Consider the following 19,457-nt stretch of genomic DNA (forward strand, 5'->3'; position numbering starts at 1 on the left):
TCTCTCTCTCTCTCTCTCTCTCTCTCTCTCTCTCTCTCTCTCTCTCTCTCTCTCTCTCTCTCTCTCTCTCTCTGCTAGGTAATTGGAGTTAAGTGACTTGCCCAGGGTCACACAGCTAGTATGTGTTAAGTGTCTGAGGCCAGATTTGAACTCAGGTCCTCCTGACTTCAGAGCTGGTGCTCTATCCACTGCGCCACCTAGCTGCCCCTCATCATCTCTTTTTTCAAAACCCTCCAATCCTCCTCCATTGCCTATGGGGATGAATGAACAAAAAATGCTTCCTGTTTGCAAAGCACAGTGCTAAACACTGAGAATACAAATAGAAAAGCAAGAAAGTCACTGCTTCTTGGCTTGTCATTCAAGGACCTTCATAATATGTTCCATAACTATCTTTCAGTCTCCTTTCCTCCATTGAGTCTGTGCTTTTGCTCACTCTGTTCCTTACCTCCTCCCCTGAATTCCTTCTTACTTCTGACTGTCCAAATCCTACATGTCCTTCAGTACCCAACCCACCTCCTACCATGAAGCCTTCCCATACCATTCCAAAGCTACAACATCTTTACCCTCTTTGAATTCATAGCCTTTATTGGCCATGCTATCCTTTTGACAATTATTAAGTACTTATTGCCTTGTGACATCTATTGTATTGACATTTAACTCTAGCATTATTATTTAACTTTTAATTTCATTTACTTTTCTCCCTAATTAGACTTTAAGTTCTTTGAGGGTTGCGATCGTGTATTAGGTTTCTTTGTATCCGTCATAAGACCCCCAAAAGGGCCCTGCATATGGTAGGTTCTCAATAAATGTTTGTGTTGATTCACTGAATAGCTACTTTGCATGTGAGTGGCTCATTTGATGTTGAAACAGGAGCATGTGACTTCTATTTTTTTTCCAGGAGTTGGTGCCCAGGAGCATTTTATTAAAAATGGAATCTGGGGCAAGGAAGGAGAGGTAAAAGGAGAAATAATCTTTTGTTTTTGATTGACTGATCCTTAACAATATGAAAAGCACAGTGTTAAGGGAGCAAAGAAGATAATTCAGCAGAATGTAACTTAAAAAAACATTTGAAACAATATATAGCGACACTGATATAATACCTTAACAACTTTCAGAATTCCTTCATTAGTCCTTGGGTCTGTATGCACCTCAAACCAATTTCCATCATTTCCAGAGACAAAGAAAAAGTCTGCCAACCAATTGTCTGTGTTTTCTTCATCATGATCAATTGCTTGAAATCGTATTAATTCTGAACTTAAACAGTTTTCTTCAATACTTGCTGAATACTGAAATGACAGAAGTAACAGCAACCATAAACTGAAATGTTTTCCAAAAAGGAAACCTATTATGTAACATAATTATCATCACCTCACTCGCATTTATATATCACTTTAAGATTTGTGAAACACTTTCCTCAAACCAAGGCCATGTAGTACATAACTTAAAAATTGCTTAAAGTTTTACAAAGTTTATTCTTCACAATAACTCTGTGATGGAGATTATTAAAATATTATGACCATTTTATAGATAAAGAATCTGAAATTCATAGATATTAATTGATTTTGCCTCAGACCTTTAACTAGCAATTTTGGCAACCACAGCAAATAGCCTGAAACTCCCCTTAAAACAAGAGTTCTGAACTGTTTCAATATCATGGTCTTTTTGGAAGTCTAGTGAAGCCTATGGCTGTCTTCTCAGAAGAATACTTATAAGAGTATAAAATAAAGCACACTGAATTACAAAGGGAACCAATTACATAGAAATAAAGATGTAATTTTTTCCTATCCAAGGTCATGGGCCTCCTGAAATCTATCAACAGAGCTTTTGGGGATGTTTGGACCCCAGGTTAAGAACTCTTGCCTTTTTTTACAACATGACTAATATAGAAATGTTTTGCATGACTATGCATATATAGCCTTTATCAAATTGCTTGCCTTCTCAATGAGGGGGTAGGGAGGGAAGGAGGGAGAGAATTTGAAACTCAAAAATTTTAAAAACGAATGCTAAAAATTGTTTTTACATATAATTGGGGGAAAATAAAATATTAAACAAATAATCAAAAAAAAACCCCTTTGCCTTAAAGCTATTCTGTGGTTCGTGGAATGAGGCAAATTCAGTTGAATAGAGGGGAAAAATTCATTACCACAGAGGTTCTCAGATGAGTATTCTTAAACGTGATATCTGTTAGTTTCTGTTATTCTTTCTTACTAGTTATTCCTATTCTGTTGGAGTGCATGTGATAGAAACATGAATATAATGTTTAAAATTGTGTAATATTTAAAAATTATTATTGGAAATTTTTATATCTTCTAATCTTCAATGTCTAATGGAGCAGAGTGCTATTTGTCCTTCTCTAGTCATAACTTTGCTTTGCTTATGATTACACAGCTCATAAATGTTGTATCTGGGACTTGAATTCAGGTCTCCTAAAATCATTCTACTATGATATAAAATAAAAGATGGTAGTTAAGTTTTTATAAGCAGTATTAATAAAAGTAATTTTGCTTTTGTTCGGTATGTGGCTATAAAATGAAGAAATCGATTTCTTGTGTGGCTTATGGACATAACCTCTTTTTTTTTTGTTACAGTCACATCTTACAGAGTTATATAAGTGAATCTCTATTCTGGTGTATTGCACAATGTTTTGGATATAATAGCAATGTAATAGTTATTGATTGAATGAATTAATGAAAGTGACATTATAAAGCATGTTATTCATGAAAAAAACTCCAAGGAATATTCAGAAAAATTAAAAGTTCACAAATGCCTATCTCAGAGACAACTAGAAAAACATACATAATTCCTACTTCTGGATGATAGTATGTATTCAAGAGCAAAACTTACTGATGTTTCTTCTAGTGTTGGGAAATTATCATTGACATCTATAATTTTGATTCTACATTCGCACTCTGAAGACAGCCCATCTGGAGCTCCATCCCGATCAGAGCCCCTCACAACGAGGTTGTAAGTGCTATGTTCCTAAATGAAGATGAAAAGAAGAATTTATGAATTTGGTCATATATTAGGTAAAGATCAGTTTGGATCACTTTATTTTTCTTCTCATAGATCTAGAGCAGATTTCAATTAGGAAAAGGAGTATGAACTTTATTTAAAAGTATTGCTTATGAGGTCCCCTCCCCCACCTCCTTTGTGCCCTGGGGTAAGAAGAGTGATGGATACACCAGTTCTTCCATTTTTTCAAAATCAAAGATTGTGTGTGTGTGTGTGTGTGTGTGTGTGTGTGTGTGTGTGTGATCTAATTATTTGTAGAAGGCTTTACTTCTCTGTCAAGATAACTCGTCATCGTGCGGATTTCTCCTGTATATCTGTTCAGAATAAACAGTGGTGAACCTGCAGGCTCCTGAGATATTATCTTGTAAGCAATTTTAGAATTCAAATGATTTTCTTCATCTGCATCAGTAGCACTTAACTTTATCACCAGTGTGTCTAGGAACGAAAAGAAAGTGATTGAAAGTTTTCAATAGATTCTATTAATGCAAAGAATCCACAGAAGCATTATAAATTATTTTCTATTTTATTTTTCATAATTAAATTCCCTTAAAACTTCTATCTTTTCTTCAAGTACTCCTTCTACTTTCTCAAAGTGAGTGGAACTTGGCTTCCATAACTCCAGATAATGGGATCAGAAGGAGAGTTGAACAACTACTATTTCCAAATGATTGTTCTGATGCCATTACTCAAAACTTTTTTGGGTTATTGTATCATCCTCATCCTTGGTCAAAGAACCAATAAGAGAATTGTTTTTCTGTATCTGATTTCATCTACTACTTGATAGCTCTATGGTTTATCCTTACAACTTCCAGACAATAGACATTTTTCATCTGCTTGGTTTTTTTTCCTATGTAGATAGTCATGCCAAACTGCTTGAGTGATTATGGATTTCATTTAAGACGGCTCTGCAGTTATTTATTGTTAGATATAATTAGCACAATGTCTTTCATAAAAGGGAATACCTGGAGAACAACCATCATCTATAGGGAATCTCTCTTCAACTTGGACATGGCAGGCATAAAATGACGTCACAAAAAAAGTTGAAGCAAAATAGTACCATAAAAGTTCTTTTCCAGCAAGGCATCTCCCATGCATTTGTCAAAATTATACATGATTCTTTGGGAAATATAATAAAGATAACCTTGTTTGACGGGAATCTGATTATTAAAATTTTGTGAAACACGAAACAGAATGATATTCACTAAAGGTGTTCACCTTGGTCATGAAAGAAAATTAAACTAAGTTAATGAGATATTCTCTCCAGATTCTTTATGAGAATTTTCCTAGATAGTCTCCATTTCTGCAGTTCCTGCCAATTTTTGCAAGTATTTGCAAACATTTGATGTGTTTGGTCAAATGTTTTCCAGAATCTCCACACAATGCAACCCTAGGCATTTTGGTTATGTTTGTATTGATTATTGGCCCCTGAACTCATTTATACCTGGTAAGCCCCAAATATTCACCATTTCTGGTCCTGGCTCTGCCAAACATCCTTGGAGAAAATTATAAAATTATACTTATGATGATATTCCATATGAATTCATGCTATTAAATTTCAACTGGACCCTCACTGTTCTTTGGCAATATTTTTATTTTATATATCCAAACCCTAGTAAATTTCTCAGTGTGTATTCTGAACATGATCTATTCTTTTCAAATCTACCTCCAATTCTACCCCTTTTGCTCCACACTCTCAGAAAAATATTCTTCCCTTCTACTTTATTGAGGTGATTGGAGCCATCTCATGTGTTTCCCTTCTTCATACCTTAAAAATTCTCTTGTCTTTAACCATCTTCCATTTTAGAGGAAAAATTGTCTTTCTCTTTTTCTGAGAAGGTAACATCCCACCCATCTGTATCTTTAGTTTTATTCCCTTCCATCTTCTCTGTGACTTTTCTCCAACAACTATGCCTCAACTACAGCTAGATCTGGATTAGTGTGAATAGTGAATCCTGTGAAGTGGTTGCATTATCTAAATTTGAGCTGTAGATTTCCACTGGACTGAAATCAATTTCCATATTTTTTATAATTATAAACCTTGAATAATGCAAATTTGAATACATGCAGCTGCTTCATGAGCTTCATTTAAAAAAAAATCAGGATCTGACTGTTTTCTGTTTTCAATCTTTTCCTTTTCATTGAGTCTTTCCCTTCTCTTTACAAATATAGTCAGATATTCAATGTACTAAAAATCCTTCCCTTGACCCTATCACCTTCTCAAGCCATTAGCATCTATCTCTGCCTTTTGATAAAATTTTAGGAAGGATGGTCTGTACAGAGTGACACAGTCCCCTTATTGCTGACTTGCTCCTTCATCTTCAGCACTTTTGCTTCGATGCCCTTCACTGTTGAAACACGATCTTTTCTCAGTTCTTATCTGTTTTGACCTTACCATAATAATTGACATGGTTGACCAAATGCCAAAAATGTCAATATCAAATCCCATCTCCTCTACACACACTTCCTAGATCCCATTAATCGGTGATGACCTTGTCCCTTTGGATCTTGCCAAGTATTTGGTTTTACACTTACTGTGTAGTTTTTTGTACTCGGTTAACTGTGTATGTGTCATATCCCTTATGATAGTAAACTCTGTGAGAGCAAGGAACCTGTTTAATCTAAAATGTGCTTCTTTTCTAGTACCTAGCATAGGTACTATACTCTCTAGTTGAAGTGATTTATACATCTCTTGTTCTTAAATTCTCTTGGCAATCATTCCCTTGGGAATCTTATTAGGTACTCCAATGGATTCAAATAACACTTCTAAATTGAAATATCTAGGCCCAACCACTCTTGTTTTCTACTGTATATTGAACATTCCCATCTCAACATCCCAGGCATTTAAACTCACCATTGTTTCCCACAAAACTGCTTTTCTACTTGATTTCTGTATTTTGATACATCACTACCATTTTCCTAGTCATTGGTGTTTGAAACCTCAATGTCATCTTCCTCCCTCTCACCCTTAACATCCAACCAGTTATAAAGCATTAATTGATTTTTACTTCTATAGTGGCTCACACATTCATCCTCTCTTTCCCACACCTATTGCTATTATTCTACTATGGTTATCCTTACCCTCTACTTGAATTATTACAGTAACCCATCAAATGATTTCCTTACCTCCATTCTATCCCTACTCAAACTTTTCTTACACAGTGTTGACTATATAATTTGGCTCTGATTGGGCCACTTTCTCTTCCATTAAAAAACTTTCCTCTATAACAAAATGACCCTCTATTACATACCAAACAGAGCTAAAATTCTGCCTACTAGAGAAGACCTTTTCCAATCCCCCTTAATGCTAGTATTTTCCCTCTGCTGATTGTTTCCACCTTATCCTTTATGTGGTTTGTTTGTACAGAGTTGTTTACATGTCATCCCCTCCATTAGACTGTGAACTTCTTGAGTTCAAGGCATATCTCTTATCTTCCTTCATATCCGTAGCACTTAGCATAGCACCTGGCACACAATAGTGGCTTTGACTAACAAATTCCAAGCTCCTTATCTTGGCATTCAGAACCCTTCATAACCTTGTCATAAACTACCTTTGATATCCTTCCCTCTATGTCTACCTTTTATTTCTACCTTTTTATGTCATCTGTATTTCAGTTGAACTTGACATTTACCTTTTTTAATAATGCATATCACTGGGGCAGTTAGGTGGCACAGTGGTTAGAGCACTGGCCCTGAAGTCAGGAAGACATGAGTTCAAATCCAGCCTCAGACACATAACACTCACTAAGTGTGTAACTCTGGGCAAGTCACTTAGCCCAAATTGCCTCACCAAAAAAAAAAAAAAAAAGAATATGTATCACTTAATCTTTACTTTCATGCTTTTGCTCCCACTACTCCATTTGTCAGGACTGTCTTCCCTTACCAGGCCTGCTTATGCTTCTTTTAAGGTACAACTTAAATGCTTCCTCCTCAATGAAGCCCTTGATCTACTCAGCTGGAAGTGGTATTTCCTACCTCTTAAATGCCACATTGCCTTGTGTATACCTCTCTTATGCACTTATGTTCCATTTTATATTATTATAATTTGTGTTCATGTCTAATTGTGCCTAACAGAATGCAATAAAATAGCTCACCTTTAAAAAGCACTTTACAGTTTGTGTAACACCTTCCTCATTTAATATTCTGTAAGGTAGACAGTTCAAGGAGTAGTATTCCTATTTTCCAGATAAAGAAACTGAGTCTCAAATAGGTTATGTGACTTGCTCAATCACAGCTAGTAAGTTTTAGGGCTAGGACACAACCCCAGGTCTTCTGACTTCAATAAGAGCTTTTCTCACTACCTCAAAGTCAATCATATTCTATTGATCTTTTTATTTCTTCATGGACATGGTAGTCATTTACTAAATGCCTAATGATTTGGATTGATTTTCAGAATAGTCCTGTGAGGTAAACAGAGCAAATACCATCGCCCCCATTTTGCAGAGACAGGAGTTCTGAGGTGAAATGCCTTCCCAGATTACATAGCAGACTTATGGCAGAGCCAGGTCTAGAACCCTGATCTTTTGGCTTCTGATACAGGGTGAGATAGTGGAAAAGATTTCTGATTTGGAATCAGGAAGTCATAGATTCCCTTGATAGTTACTCTATCCATTATGGCACACTGCTTTTCCTAAACTATGTGAGCATGGTAGCTGATGGTACAGTGGATAGAGAATTGGGCTTGGAGTCAGGTAGACTTGAATTCAAAACCTCCCTCAGACACTTACTAGCTGTGTGACCCCAGGCGAGTCACTGCACCTATATTTGCCTCAGTTATCTTAACTGTAAAATGAGAATAATAATAACCTCTACCTCATAGGGTTGTTGTTGATGATTAAATGAGATAATAATTGAAAAAAAGTGCTTAGAATAGTGCCTGGCCCATTGCAGATGCCACATAAATGCTTCTTCCCTTCTCTCTTCCCATAAGCATGACATTTCATTCATTGTACTCAGCCTTACTTTCATCTTCCATAGGATGAGGATAGTAATACCCATAGCTATTGTTTAACAGAGTTGTTTTGATAATTAAATGAGATTTGTAGTCGTGTGCTAGTAAATGTTTAACAACTGGCACACACACACACAAATGCAGCACCTTTCAAAGTTTAATCTTCATTACTTAAATTTTCTCTATCACTTTTTTTTTTAGTTTTCAAGATTTACTTTTATAAGATTGAGTTCCATTTTTTTCTCCCTCCTCCCTCCCTTCTCCCCAAGATGGCAAGCAATCTGATATAGGCTATACATGTACAATCATATTAAACATAATTCCACATTAATCCACATTATGTTGTGAAAGAAGAATCAGAACAAAAGGAAAAAAAAACATGAGAAAGAAAAAAAAAGAAAGAAAATAGTATGCTTTGATCTGCATTCAAACTCCATAGTTCTTTCTCTGGATGTGGATAGCATAGAAACATTATGAGTCTTTTGGAATTGTCTTAGATCATTGTATTGCTGAGAGGAGCTAAGTCTATCAAAGTTAATCATCTCAAAATGTTGCTGTTACTGTGTACAATGTTCTCCTGGTTCTGCTCACTTCACTCAGCATCAATTCATGTAAGTTTTCAAGGTTTTTCTGAAACCTGCCTTCTCTTCATTTCTTATAACATAATAGTATTCCATTGCATTCATATATCACAGCTTGCTAAGCCATTCCCCACTTGATAAATATCCCCTCAATTTCCAATTCTTGGCCACCACAAAAAAGAACTGCTATAGATATTTTTGTGCAGGTGAGTCCTTTTCCCTTTTTAATGATCTCTTTGAGATACAGACCTAGTTGTTCTCCATCACTTTCTTAAGTCTAAATAGTCAATAAAACAATAAATCAAGCCCCTGATTTGTAGCATTTGTCAATTGCTATGGTGTAAATGCTCAAATTGAAGTTAACAATGGCTCTGGGAAATCCATAAGAGCTGGTTCCAGCACATCCCTGAACAAATGTTTGTAAATTGTTCTATAAACTTTAAAGCCCTATGTAAATGTTAGTTACTATAATCATAGTCATCCTCATCAAAAAGTGCTGCCCCACATACCATGTGGAAGATTTCCTAACTGCCTTCTTGAGCAGTAATCCTGAGGATGGGAACAGAGAGGAGTCATCAATACCACAAGTGCAGCTAATAAGGTCCCCAAATGATGTGATTTTGTTTTAACTCCCTTGAATTCACTGGGAGAGGTAAAATAGCCTGTTATTCTGTCTCTCTCTTCTGTTGCTATTTTGTTCCCTGTCAGGCTTTATTTTTCCCCTCTCCCTTTCTCTATTTTAATTGTAAAATGGGAGTTTAGATTGCATGTAGCCTTATTTACTATATAATTCAATGGAGGCATATGATTTTGTGCCCTAGTTCAATTCCCCTTACATGTGTCATCTCACTTTTGTCCTCTTGTGACCCTCTTCTCTACTGCATTTATTCATTTTTTGTGCCTCTTTTTTTTGTGCCTCTTATTTTTTGTGCCTCTCCTGTCTTCTTCCTCTTTCCTTTCTCTTTTTTTTTCTTTCCTTCGTCTTTCTGAACCACCCATCCCCCAGCTGTCTCTTTTTGCTTTTGAGTCCCCTTCTTACTTTTCTCTTCTTTCCAATCTCTGCTTCGGAGGATACTGGGTCATGTGAAGGGGATTAGAGGGGACAAGAAAGAAAAGGGGACTAGAAGAAAAAAGAATGAAAGAGATATAGAAGGATAAGTGCCAGTTTAAAGTTTTCAGAACATTTTACATATTCTATTTTACCCTCTGAGCCACACTGAGAAGGAGGTATTGCAGATTTCATAACTCCTATTTTACATATAAGGAAACTAAGGCTGAGAAAGGATGAGTGACTGTCCCATGGTCACACAGCTAGCAAGGAGGTTGGGATTAAAACCCAAGTTGTCTTACTTTAAAATCTTGTACTCTATCTACTTCCCAATGTTGTCTGACCCAACCTATAAAGTTTGAAAGTAAGATAATCAGGAAGAAGAGATATACAAAGAAAATGTGAAAATTAAAAAAGCAACCTATCTTATTCTGGATGTCACTACTAAAGTCTATTATGATACTTATGTCATGAAGTTGATGCTGAGTTCTTCAAGGCTGTACCAGTGGAACATATATTCTGTTACAAACAACCTGGGAAGATTTGGAGTATGGGCCCAGTGACTGGATGATATATGTCCCAAATCAGCTTAAGTTCAGAGAAGCTTCTCAGCAAATGCTAAGCCAACAGGTGATGAAATTTCTTGACTATAAGAAATTATAAAAATTTGATTGTGATCTATCCTGATAAAGGACATAGCCACATAATGAAATCATGAATCTTTGAAGAAAGAAAGGAAGAAACAGAGAAAGTAGAGGCCATGTGGAACATCTTGTTCAACTCCAATGTCTTAGTCATTTCGTAAATTAATAAAAGTTCTATTGGTATTCTTTACCTGTTAGCATAAGACCTACTTTTATTTCAAATTTGCCTTCTTTAAGGCAAACTTTTATAAAGTTCTTAATGCTTACAATTGTAGTTCTGTTCATAGACTTTGATTATATTGAACATATCTCCAGGGACATCTTTAAAAGTTATGCAAAGCAACAACTCACAAAACCTTGTTTAGAAATTCTTTTCAAGTTAGAGTCACTGCAGACACTATTTAAGAAGAGTTTCTTCCATAACTTAGCTTTCCCTCTCAGCTTTATGGCACTTAAATTTTAACCTTTAAGATGAAAGGAATAGAATCTTTTAAAGCTTCTGGCCAGAATAATGTCTACGAAAGGCACAATGGTATTGGATGGGGTGGGGATCTCTGTTATACTTACTTGTAGCACAATGTTCTTCAATACTGGCAGTGTATACATTTTGTGTGAAAACTGGAGGATTATCATTTACATCCATAACTTTGACTCTAAGCTCAAGTGGTCTTTCTAAATCTTCACCTCGGGAATTCAGAGCACGGCAATAGATCTAGGTCAAAAGCAATAAAATGCAATTCTTCATAAGAAAAAAAGTGAATGAAACATGCATAGTATTTTACATATAGAATGTTGACTGAATGAATATCTGAATAAATGAATGGCTGGGTGTGGTAGGACATATCTAGTGCCTGCTTACTAGAAGGGGTAAGCCTGGTGGATCACTTGAGTTTGGGAATTCTAAGCTGCAGTAGGGCTAGAGCCTGCAGGGGGGTCTATATTAAGTCTGGTACTGATATGGTGAGCCTCTAGAACAGGAGACCACTAGACTTCCTAAAGAGGAGGGAAACAGAACAGATTAAAAACAGAGCAGGTCAAAGCTTCCTTGATGATCAGCAGTAGAGTTGGACCTGTAAGTGACTGGTGTACTGCTAACCTGGGAGAGATATGGGGACCTAGTCTTAAAAAAAAAGAGAAAAGAATGAATGGATAAATGAAATACTCGGGAAAAATCATGAAATGAAGTGACAGAGAAGTTAATTACTGGAAGTCTCCTACTGGAAACTGAATGACTACTTGTTGGAGATGCTGCAGGGTGAATTCCTATGATTGTATTAGATAATCTATGAAATTCCTTTTAAAACTGAGATTCTATGACTCTGTGTTCAATAATTTATATATTGGTGAATGGCTTGACTTCTTGAATACTAGTGGAATAGAAAGTCCTCATTGTGTGTTCCCCTGTATTTTCTTATCTTCCTTTACTACTTATTATTTATTCAATTTCTGAGTGAAATATCATCACTCAAAACTGGCCTTTGGAAAATGTGTCTGAATTACATTGTAAAAAGGGAATTGTTGTTTTGTTCTGTTTTGGTAGAGATTTATGATTTCATTGGTATTGGGAGATTCCCAGTGAGGAAAGTTTAAACAAATAAATAAACCAAAGCACAGTGATTTGACTTACCAAGAACATTGGGGTTATTTCTCGATCAACCACTGATGTTATGTTAATTTCTCCAGTTCTGGGATTAATAGTAAAGACTCCGAAAGGTGGTCGGTCAATCCCTACCCCAGAGATACGATATGTAATCTTCTGGTTAGCTTCACAATCTGATCGTATCTGTAAGAAAGGAGCTATGCTTGTGATTTCTGATGAACACATATATCACCATAACTCATGACCTGCTTATTTCCAGGTACTCTATCCTTCTAAAAGTCTCAGGAATTTTACAAATCATTTTAACTTGAATCTTTTGGAAGGAAAAGCCGGTGAGACAGGCTGTGGTTACACATTAGCAACTCAGTCTTTGGGATAGAATTGATTCAAATAAATCACTTTGACTAAGGCTCTCTTTCCCACTGAATTTATTGTATGGAAATGACCATCTTGCCTAGAGATTAAGAGAATCTCGGAGGAATGGAAAGTTGAGATTCCTCCGATCTATTCAGAGAAGAGAGGCAAAGGTTTTATTTTTCTTTCTTCATTGAGTTATCTAAATAATTGTCTCAATTTTCTGATTTATTCTACATGTACACACAGTGTGACAAAACAAGTCAGTTCTGTTACTCCCTTTTAAAAATAGGATGTATCATGTCGTTCACATGCCTGACTAGCCTTTAACTTGAGGTGAAAATGCCAGGGGCAATTGTGCAAATGAAAAGAAAACCACGAACCGTCTCAGCTTTCCTTGTTTCACTTTGTTTTGAAGTCAAAACACAAGAATGTGTCTGAATTACTTTTGTGAACTCGGACAACTTACTTCACCTCCACCCTCCCCAAGCCTCAGTTTCCTCATCTGTAAAATGAAATGATCAGAATAAATAATCTCTAATGTCCCTTCTAGCTCTGGGTATTATTTAATGCCACCCCCAAACAAAACCAAACATTATACACCCGTAATCAAGAAGTGTCAGTCTCATGATTGTGTATACATTTATTCTATCTAACATCTTCAGCTTAAAATTTATAGATTTTAGTAATGACTGTCGAGACCTTGGGGAAGGAATGATCACTGACAGGCTATGAAGAAGGTGATTTCTTAAAATATTACTATTACTGGCCCCAAACTTATTGCTTTATTATTATAGCTAACATTTATATAGTGCTTACTATGTATTAGGCACTGCGCTAAGGGGTTTGCAAAGATTATCTCATTCGATCCTCACAACAGATCTGAGAGGTAGGTGCTATTATCCCCATTTTACAGATGAGGAAGCTGAGGTAGACAGAGGTTAAATGACTTGCCCAGGGTCACACACCTAGTAAGCATTTGAGGTTGGATTTGAACTCAGATCTTCCTGACCCCGGGTCCATTACTGTATCCTCTGGGCAATCTATCTGGTAGAGCTGGAAGTGCTATCCTAGTTTCCTCTCGTCTGTCCACAAGACATCATTTAATTCATCAAAATTCGGAAAAACCACTGAAATCAGAGGATAGATGGAAGTAGCACTGGAGTAACTGTTGCTCCTCCTTCACTCTTGAGGACCAATGACTGCAGGAGGGCGATATCTTGACTTGCAAGTAAATTGAATTTAAGTGAGGCAGGGCTGGGCAGAGTTGTCAGCCTCACTCTCTTCTCCAGAGTCATCAGAGTCTAGTAGCGAGATAGAGATCAGGACAACTGGCAGTGACCCAGGATGCAGTGGGATACCTTGGACTTTTAAGCTAAGGTCTTTCCCAGGTCTCAGTTGGTGTGAGGCAATGCCCACTTGGCGATTAAAGGCTAGGTGGTTGTTGTCCTTCCTTTGCTCTCAAAGAGGACCAATGACGTCAGGAAGGTGATGTAGCAGTGATGTCGGCTGAATGATATCAGTGACAATATTCCAAATTCAAGACTTTCAAAAATTCTTAAAGCTGCATATGAAAATAATGTCTATAATAGTTGCTGTGAATTTAAGGTATACTGGGGTTCAAAATCATAATGATAGAATTCTTGCAGACTATTCTTTTCCCATCTCCTTTAATGGTAGTGCCTTTCCTCTATTGATTATCTCCAATTTATTCCGTGTACATCTTGTTTGTACATAGTTTTCTGCCTGTTGAGTCTCCCATAAGACTATGGGTCTTTGAGAACAGTTACCACTTTTTCTTTTCATTGCATTTCCAGTGCTTAGTACCATGTCTGGCATGTAGGACATTGACTGACCAATTCCTAACTTGTTACATTCAGAGTAGAAACTACAGAGTAAAAGTACAATGTAAGGCTAAAGGGGACAGATAGAGGAGAAAGGCATATCCGGAGGAAAAGCTTGAGAAGCTCTATCTGGGAAGATCTTATCGTTCTGACAGTGGTATCAATTCACATTTATCTGGGGTGACAAGTTGGAGTGGGGCAATGGAAGGAATATTAGATTTGAAGCCAATTGACCAGGGTTTGAACTTTGGTTCTTTTATTTACTGTCTATAAATTCTCAGTTGGAGCCATTTAAACTTTCTTATCCTTAATTTCTTCATCTGTAAAATGAGGGAATTGAGCTAGTTGGTATTTAGGGACTCTTCCAGCTCTAAATCTATGATCCTCAGTCCATTTGCTACAATTAAATTCAGACAAAGTTGGTACAAAAGCATTGGGGACTGGTTGCTTTGTAAAGTATACCATTCAAGCTAACAGTTTTATTTGAATAAAAAGACTTCTGTGAAAATTAAGTTGTTTCTAAGATTTCATGTTTATTGCCCCCCCACCCAGACCTTGTCTCTCCTTTTTGCTTTTACTAAACTCTGTACTTTGTCAATATCAGTCAATCCCAGGGCTTCCACTCTTATCTCTATACAGATGTCTCTCAAACTACATCTTCAGTGCTTCAGACCTGCATCTTCCCCTGGATGTACTCTTAAAACTCAGCATGTCCCAATATCCATAAACTCTACTTTGTTACTTCATTGGCTCTATCCATGTCACTGCCACTAACCCAGCTTCCCATGCTTGATACTTTGGCCCTATCTTTGATGCCTCCTTTACCTTCATGTCTCAAAACCAGTTATCAAGTCCTGTTTATTCTGCCTCCATCTCTTTTATCCATACTCTCTTCCCAATTCCCACTACCTAGTAATTATTGTCTAGTAAATGGCCTTCATTGCTACCTGCCCAGACAAGTGTGACTGCATCCTGACAAATATTCCTACCTACACTCATTCTTTACAACAATCCATCTTTCACAAGGATTCCAGACTGATCTTCCATATACATTGATCTGGTCATGTCAGCATGTTCAGAAATCTTTGGAGGTTTTTTTTTGCTGCTTAGTATAGCTCAAACTGATTTGTCTGCTATTCAAAGTTCCTCACATTCTGCTATTTACCTTTTACACCTTATTTTCTACTATCCATGCTCATGTATTCTATGCCACACATAAATGGAACAACTCTGTCCCTGTGGTCTCTCACTTCCATGCCTTTGCTCACATGGTTGCTTATGCCCAAAATGTCTTCCCTCCTCTCCTTCATTTCTTGAATTTCTACCCATCCTTTAAAAGCCTAAATCAAATGTGAAAAATATGGAAAACTTGGAAAATGTGTAATTTTAAAACTTTTAGTGTTTCTAATCATGAAGTTATAGTTACTTTTTTTTTGGAATTTGAAAGGGGTGAATCAGTAACTAAAGATTTTGTTGAACTCTTATATAAAACTGTCCTTGAATCCCCATCATCCTACCTTGTCAGTCAACAATGTTCCTTCCCCTATGACCCCACATAGCATTTTATTTATGCTTCCTTAATGTGCAATTATGCATTATGGATATCTGTGTTTGTGTCATATCACCCTATGAGACCTAAATTTTGTTTCTCCTCTATGTAGTGTAGTGTTCTATATAATTCATGATTCATAAATGCTCATTGAATTAAACTGAATTCTGTGTAAAAAGTCCTTTTTGAAAAAGTCTTTGTTTTGCCTCCTCTGAACTAAGGGTAAAAGGTATTTTTATATATATCTTGGTCTTTATAGGGTGTGTGTGTGTGTGTGTGTGTGTGTGTGTGTGTGTGTGTGTGTGTGTGTTGAGGTATAAAATGGGGTTTAATGAGCTCCTTGTGATAATACAAGGCATCATGGTATTCCAACTCTAGCTCAGGAGTCTAGAAAGAGTTTATGAAGCTGAGATAAAGAAGAAAAATTGAATAGGGCTAGATGTGTCAGCTCTGACCCACCTGAGTCATTCCTTCCTTCTACCCTCTTTCTTCATCTAGTCTTCCTCTTCTGCCTCCTCACCTGGATCATTATCATATTTAATTAGCATTTTTCTGTCCTTGTAACTATACATTACAGATTGGACTCTAATAAGGATGGTTGATACTTTATATTTTGTTTATGGCTTTATAGAAGGAAGATTCCCAAGAATGTGTCCCATAGAAAGAGTTTCCCTAACTCTGCAGAAGTGTTTGCATTTGCTTCCTCACTTACTTTGGCAATTGGGTTCCTCTTTGAATTGTCTTCTCCTTCCCTACAGGCAGCAGCAAATTTGATCCATTCTCTCTTTTGTCGTCTGACGGTTTGCCATTTTGTAGTTCCATTTTCACTGTCTAGCTCTTTCACCTTAAGCAAAAAAGATCCAATTAAAAATTATTAAAGAAATTTTGAAAAAGTTTTTGAAACAAGCTCTGGGAAAAGGAATTTTATTGAATTTGGTGGGCAAAATAAGGTAATGCCCAATTCTTATATGTTGATAAATATAGTTTAGATATCATCAATCAAATTATCTTTGGAAAGTTTGTCTAGATTTAATGATATGATTATGAGGATGCTACGAATGGTGGCAGTACCAGGGTGTGTTGTACTTCACCTAGTATTTAAAAAAAAGTTGCCAGGACTCTCTGGTATAATCCCTTTCATACCCTACTCTCCTTTGCATCCTCAACCCTGACCAGACTTGCCCAAGCTAAACAGTTGCTAGTGCTCCATAGCATTGAATTCTATAGTGAACAAGTCATATGTTTAAACATACCCGTAGGTGTGCCTAGGACATGGGATAGGTAAACTAGTGCACCTAGACACACTTGACTTATGCTTTATTCATGCTGATGCACATGGTCTTATGGAAAATAGCAAGAGATTACTGTGGGAACAGCACTACTTCTAGATATCCAACTACAAAATGGCAGAGAACAAAGGAATAGTAATATATATATATATATATACATACATATATATGTAATATATTCTTAATATCAATTCACATCAATTATTTAATGTTAAAATACATTTAATAATTTTTGTTAAATGTTAATAATATTAATAAATATATTAATAATAGTTTTAAATATATGTATACAATTATACAGATTACTTACTTTAGGACTATTCATCTATTCCCTTGTGATAAACTATTTGCTTGCTTTTAGAGCTTTAAGAGGATAGCAATGTTATCCTCATTGTAGGCTCATACGAGTATCTTTCTGATAGGTATTTTAGAATGTCAGAGCACTTAGGTAGAAGTTACAGAAATTTTGATATACACATGTATGTTCTTATGTACAGTAGTGACTTATTTATCCAGCATCTTAGAAATGTTTAGAAGTGCCTTTTTAAAATAATCAAAGCTAACCCAGTACAAGAGCTAAAATATTCTTATTTTTTATAAGAGCAGCCCTATATCTATTATTCTATGACATTTAAAAAGCACCTGGGATGAAAGTCATTGTATATATATATATATATAGGCAGTATATGTGCATACATTATATTATCTTTACTTATTTGAATTATTTGAAATATCAAATGCTGGCCTTAAATTCCTTTAATATTATAGTTAAAAACTCAGATTTAGTTTTTCTATCAGTGTTCATCATCACTCTTCTTTTTTTTTTTAAAAGATCTGAACCAAGCGCTAAATAAAATGGACATATTTATAGTAGAATAGAAAAAGAGGATTGTACATGAAATGACAGATCTCTATTATGTGCAGATAGGTTTTGTTCTTAAAGTATGTAATAGATTCAACCAACAGCTTTCAAAATTATACTGCTTGTCTGTGCTTCTTTCTGCTTCTCTTCTCCGCATTGAGGAAAAAATATCCTCCAATGACCTTCTTTTCTTTTCTTTTTGTTTTGTTTTGTTTTCTTTTTAAAACAACCCTATCTCTATCCTTCCTTGCCCTCTACCCACTTCCACTGTGAGATGGGGAAAGAAAAACCAAGCCTTTGTTTGAAATATGCATATACAAGCACAATAAACCCCCATATTGACTTTATTAAAAATGTATGTATATTTTACATTTTGAGTCTATCACTTCTCTGTCAAGAGGCGCTGTCACTTTTCAATGATATCAGTGTGCTTGTCTCTAGCAGTCCTTTCCCTTCCAAAGAACAAGCTGTTTCCAATCATAACTCTGAGCTTAGAAACTAGATCACTAATCTTAAAACTGTGTGATAGGTGAAAGTCAGTAGGCTTTGGTAGATTCCTAGTAGATTGACTGTAAGTCATTCAAAGCATGGGTTTAATGTTAACCTTGTAATAACTCAAAGTGTTTGTTTCTTGGTTGTGTTTTGTATTGTTGATGGTGATAGCAATCTGACCTGATTAATTAATGGATCTTTAGTGTTTATACATAAAAATCAACTTTAATGGAATAATTTTATTATACTTTACCTCTACAATGAATTCACTGGTAACTTCTTCCATGACCTGTAATTGGATACATAAGGTTAATACAAACTTGGGCATTGAAAAAGGTATAAAATTATAAATAATGGTAATGCTCAGTCAACCGACATTTAATGAATGGTTACTATGCTTACACTGTGAGGAACACAAAGATTAAGAAGGAATGATCCCTGCTTTTAAGGAGCTTTCAATTGAATAGGGGAAATAGGACACATACCCCATTAATACAATTATAATACAAGGTATCATGTGATAAGAGCAGTAAGAGAGGTATGAACAAGGTGATGTGGTTGCTCAGTAGGAAAGATCTTAATGGCAGGATCAGGGAAGGTTTCAGAGGAAAGTTTCACAGATGAGATAACCTTAGATGGTTGTTGCAGGATGGGTATGATTTCAACAGGTAAAGATGGGATAAAAGGAGACGTTCTAGAAGAAGGGAATGGTAAGGAGGAGGTAAACGGAAGATGTTCTCAAGAAATGGTAAAAATGTTTAATTTTACTACAATGTGGTATAGTTGTGGTAGAGAAGATCAGAAAGGTAGACTGGAGTCAAGTAATGAAAGACCTTAAATGATGTATTTTGTTTCTTCATCTATAAAAATGGGGATAATAAAGCTTGTGTTACTTACCTTACAGTGAGGAAAGCATTCTGCAAACCATATAATTCTCTGTTAAGTGTGAATGCTTATGGTTGGAAAATGTATGTTATTCACTGAAAAGATGAGTAGTAAGAGAACTATGTACAATCTCAAGCAGCATAATTAAATTGAAATGAATAATAAAAAAGTGGTAGGCATAGGTATTGCTAAGTGGTATTTGAAATAATTATTGGTAACTACACCAAATACATTTCTTTCTTTTCATTTTTCCCATTGTCATTCTCTTCTCATTGTCATTCTCTTCTCTTCTCTTCTCTTCTCTTCTCTTCTCTTCTCTTCTCTTCTCTTCTCTTCTCTTCTCTTCTCT

The 19,457-nt window shown here is 35.9% G+C and overlaps 1 protein-coding gene across 1 annotated transcript in view; it reads right to left on the reverse strand.

The window, feature by feature from the left end:
• Nucleotides 1-19,457, reverse strand: part of LOC114031709 (desmoglein-4-like) — a 58,905-nt gene that overhangs the window by 20,143 nt on the left and 19,305 nt on the right. The window contains exons 4-10 of the mRNA XM_027846867.1: nt 18,477-18,512; nt 16,293-16,424; nt 11,861-12,016; nt 10,801-10,945; nt 3,281-3,447; nt 2,845-2,979; nt 1,101-1,286 (exon numbers count right to left, since the gene is read on the reverse strand). Coding sequence (XP_027702668.1) covers nt 1,101-1,286; nt 2,845-2,979; nt 3,281-3,447; nt 10,801-10,945; nt 11,861-12,016; nt 16,293-16,424; nt 18,477-18,512 — 957 coding nt within the window. The remainder of the gene's footprint in view (nt 1-1,100; nt 1,287-2,844; nt 2,980-3,280; nt 3,448-10,800; nt 10,946-11,860; nt 12,017-16,292; nt 16,425-18,476; nt 18,513-19,457) is intronic.

This window comes from Vombatus ursinus, unplaced genomic scaffold (assembly GCF_900497805.2).
Source record: "Vombatus ursinus unplaced genomic scaffold, bare-nosed wombat genome assembly UNPS02015255.1, whole genome shotgun sequence".
Lineage (NCBI taxonomy): Eukaryota > Metazoa > Chordata > Mammalia > Diprotodontia > Vombatidae > Vombatus > Vombatus ursinus.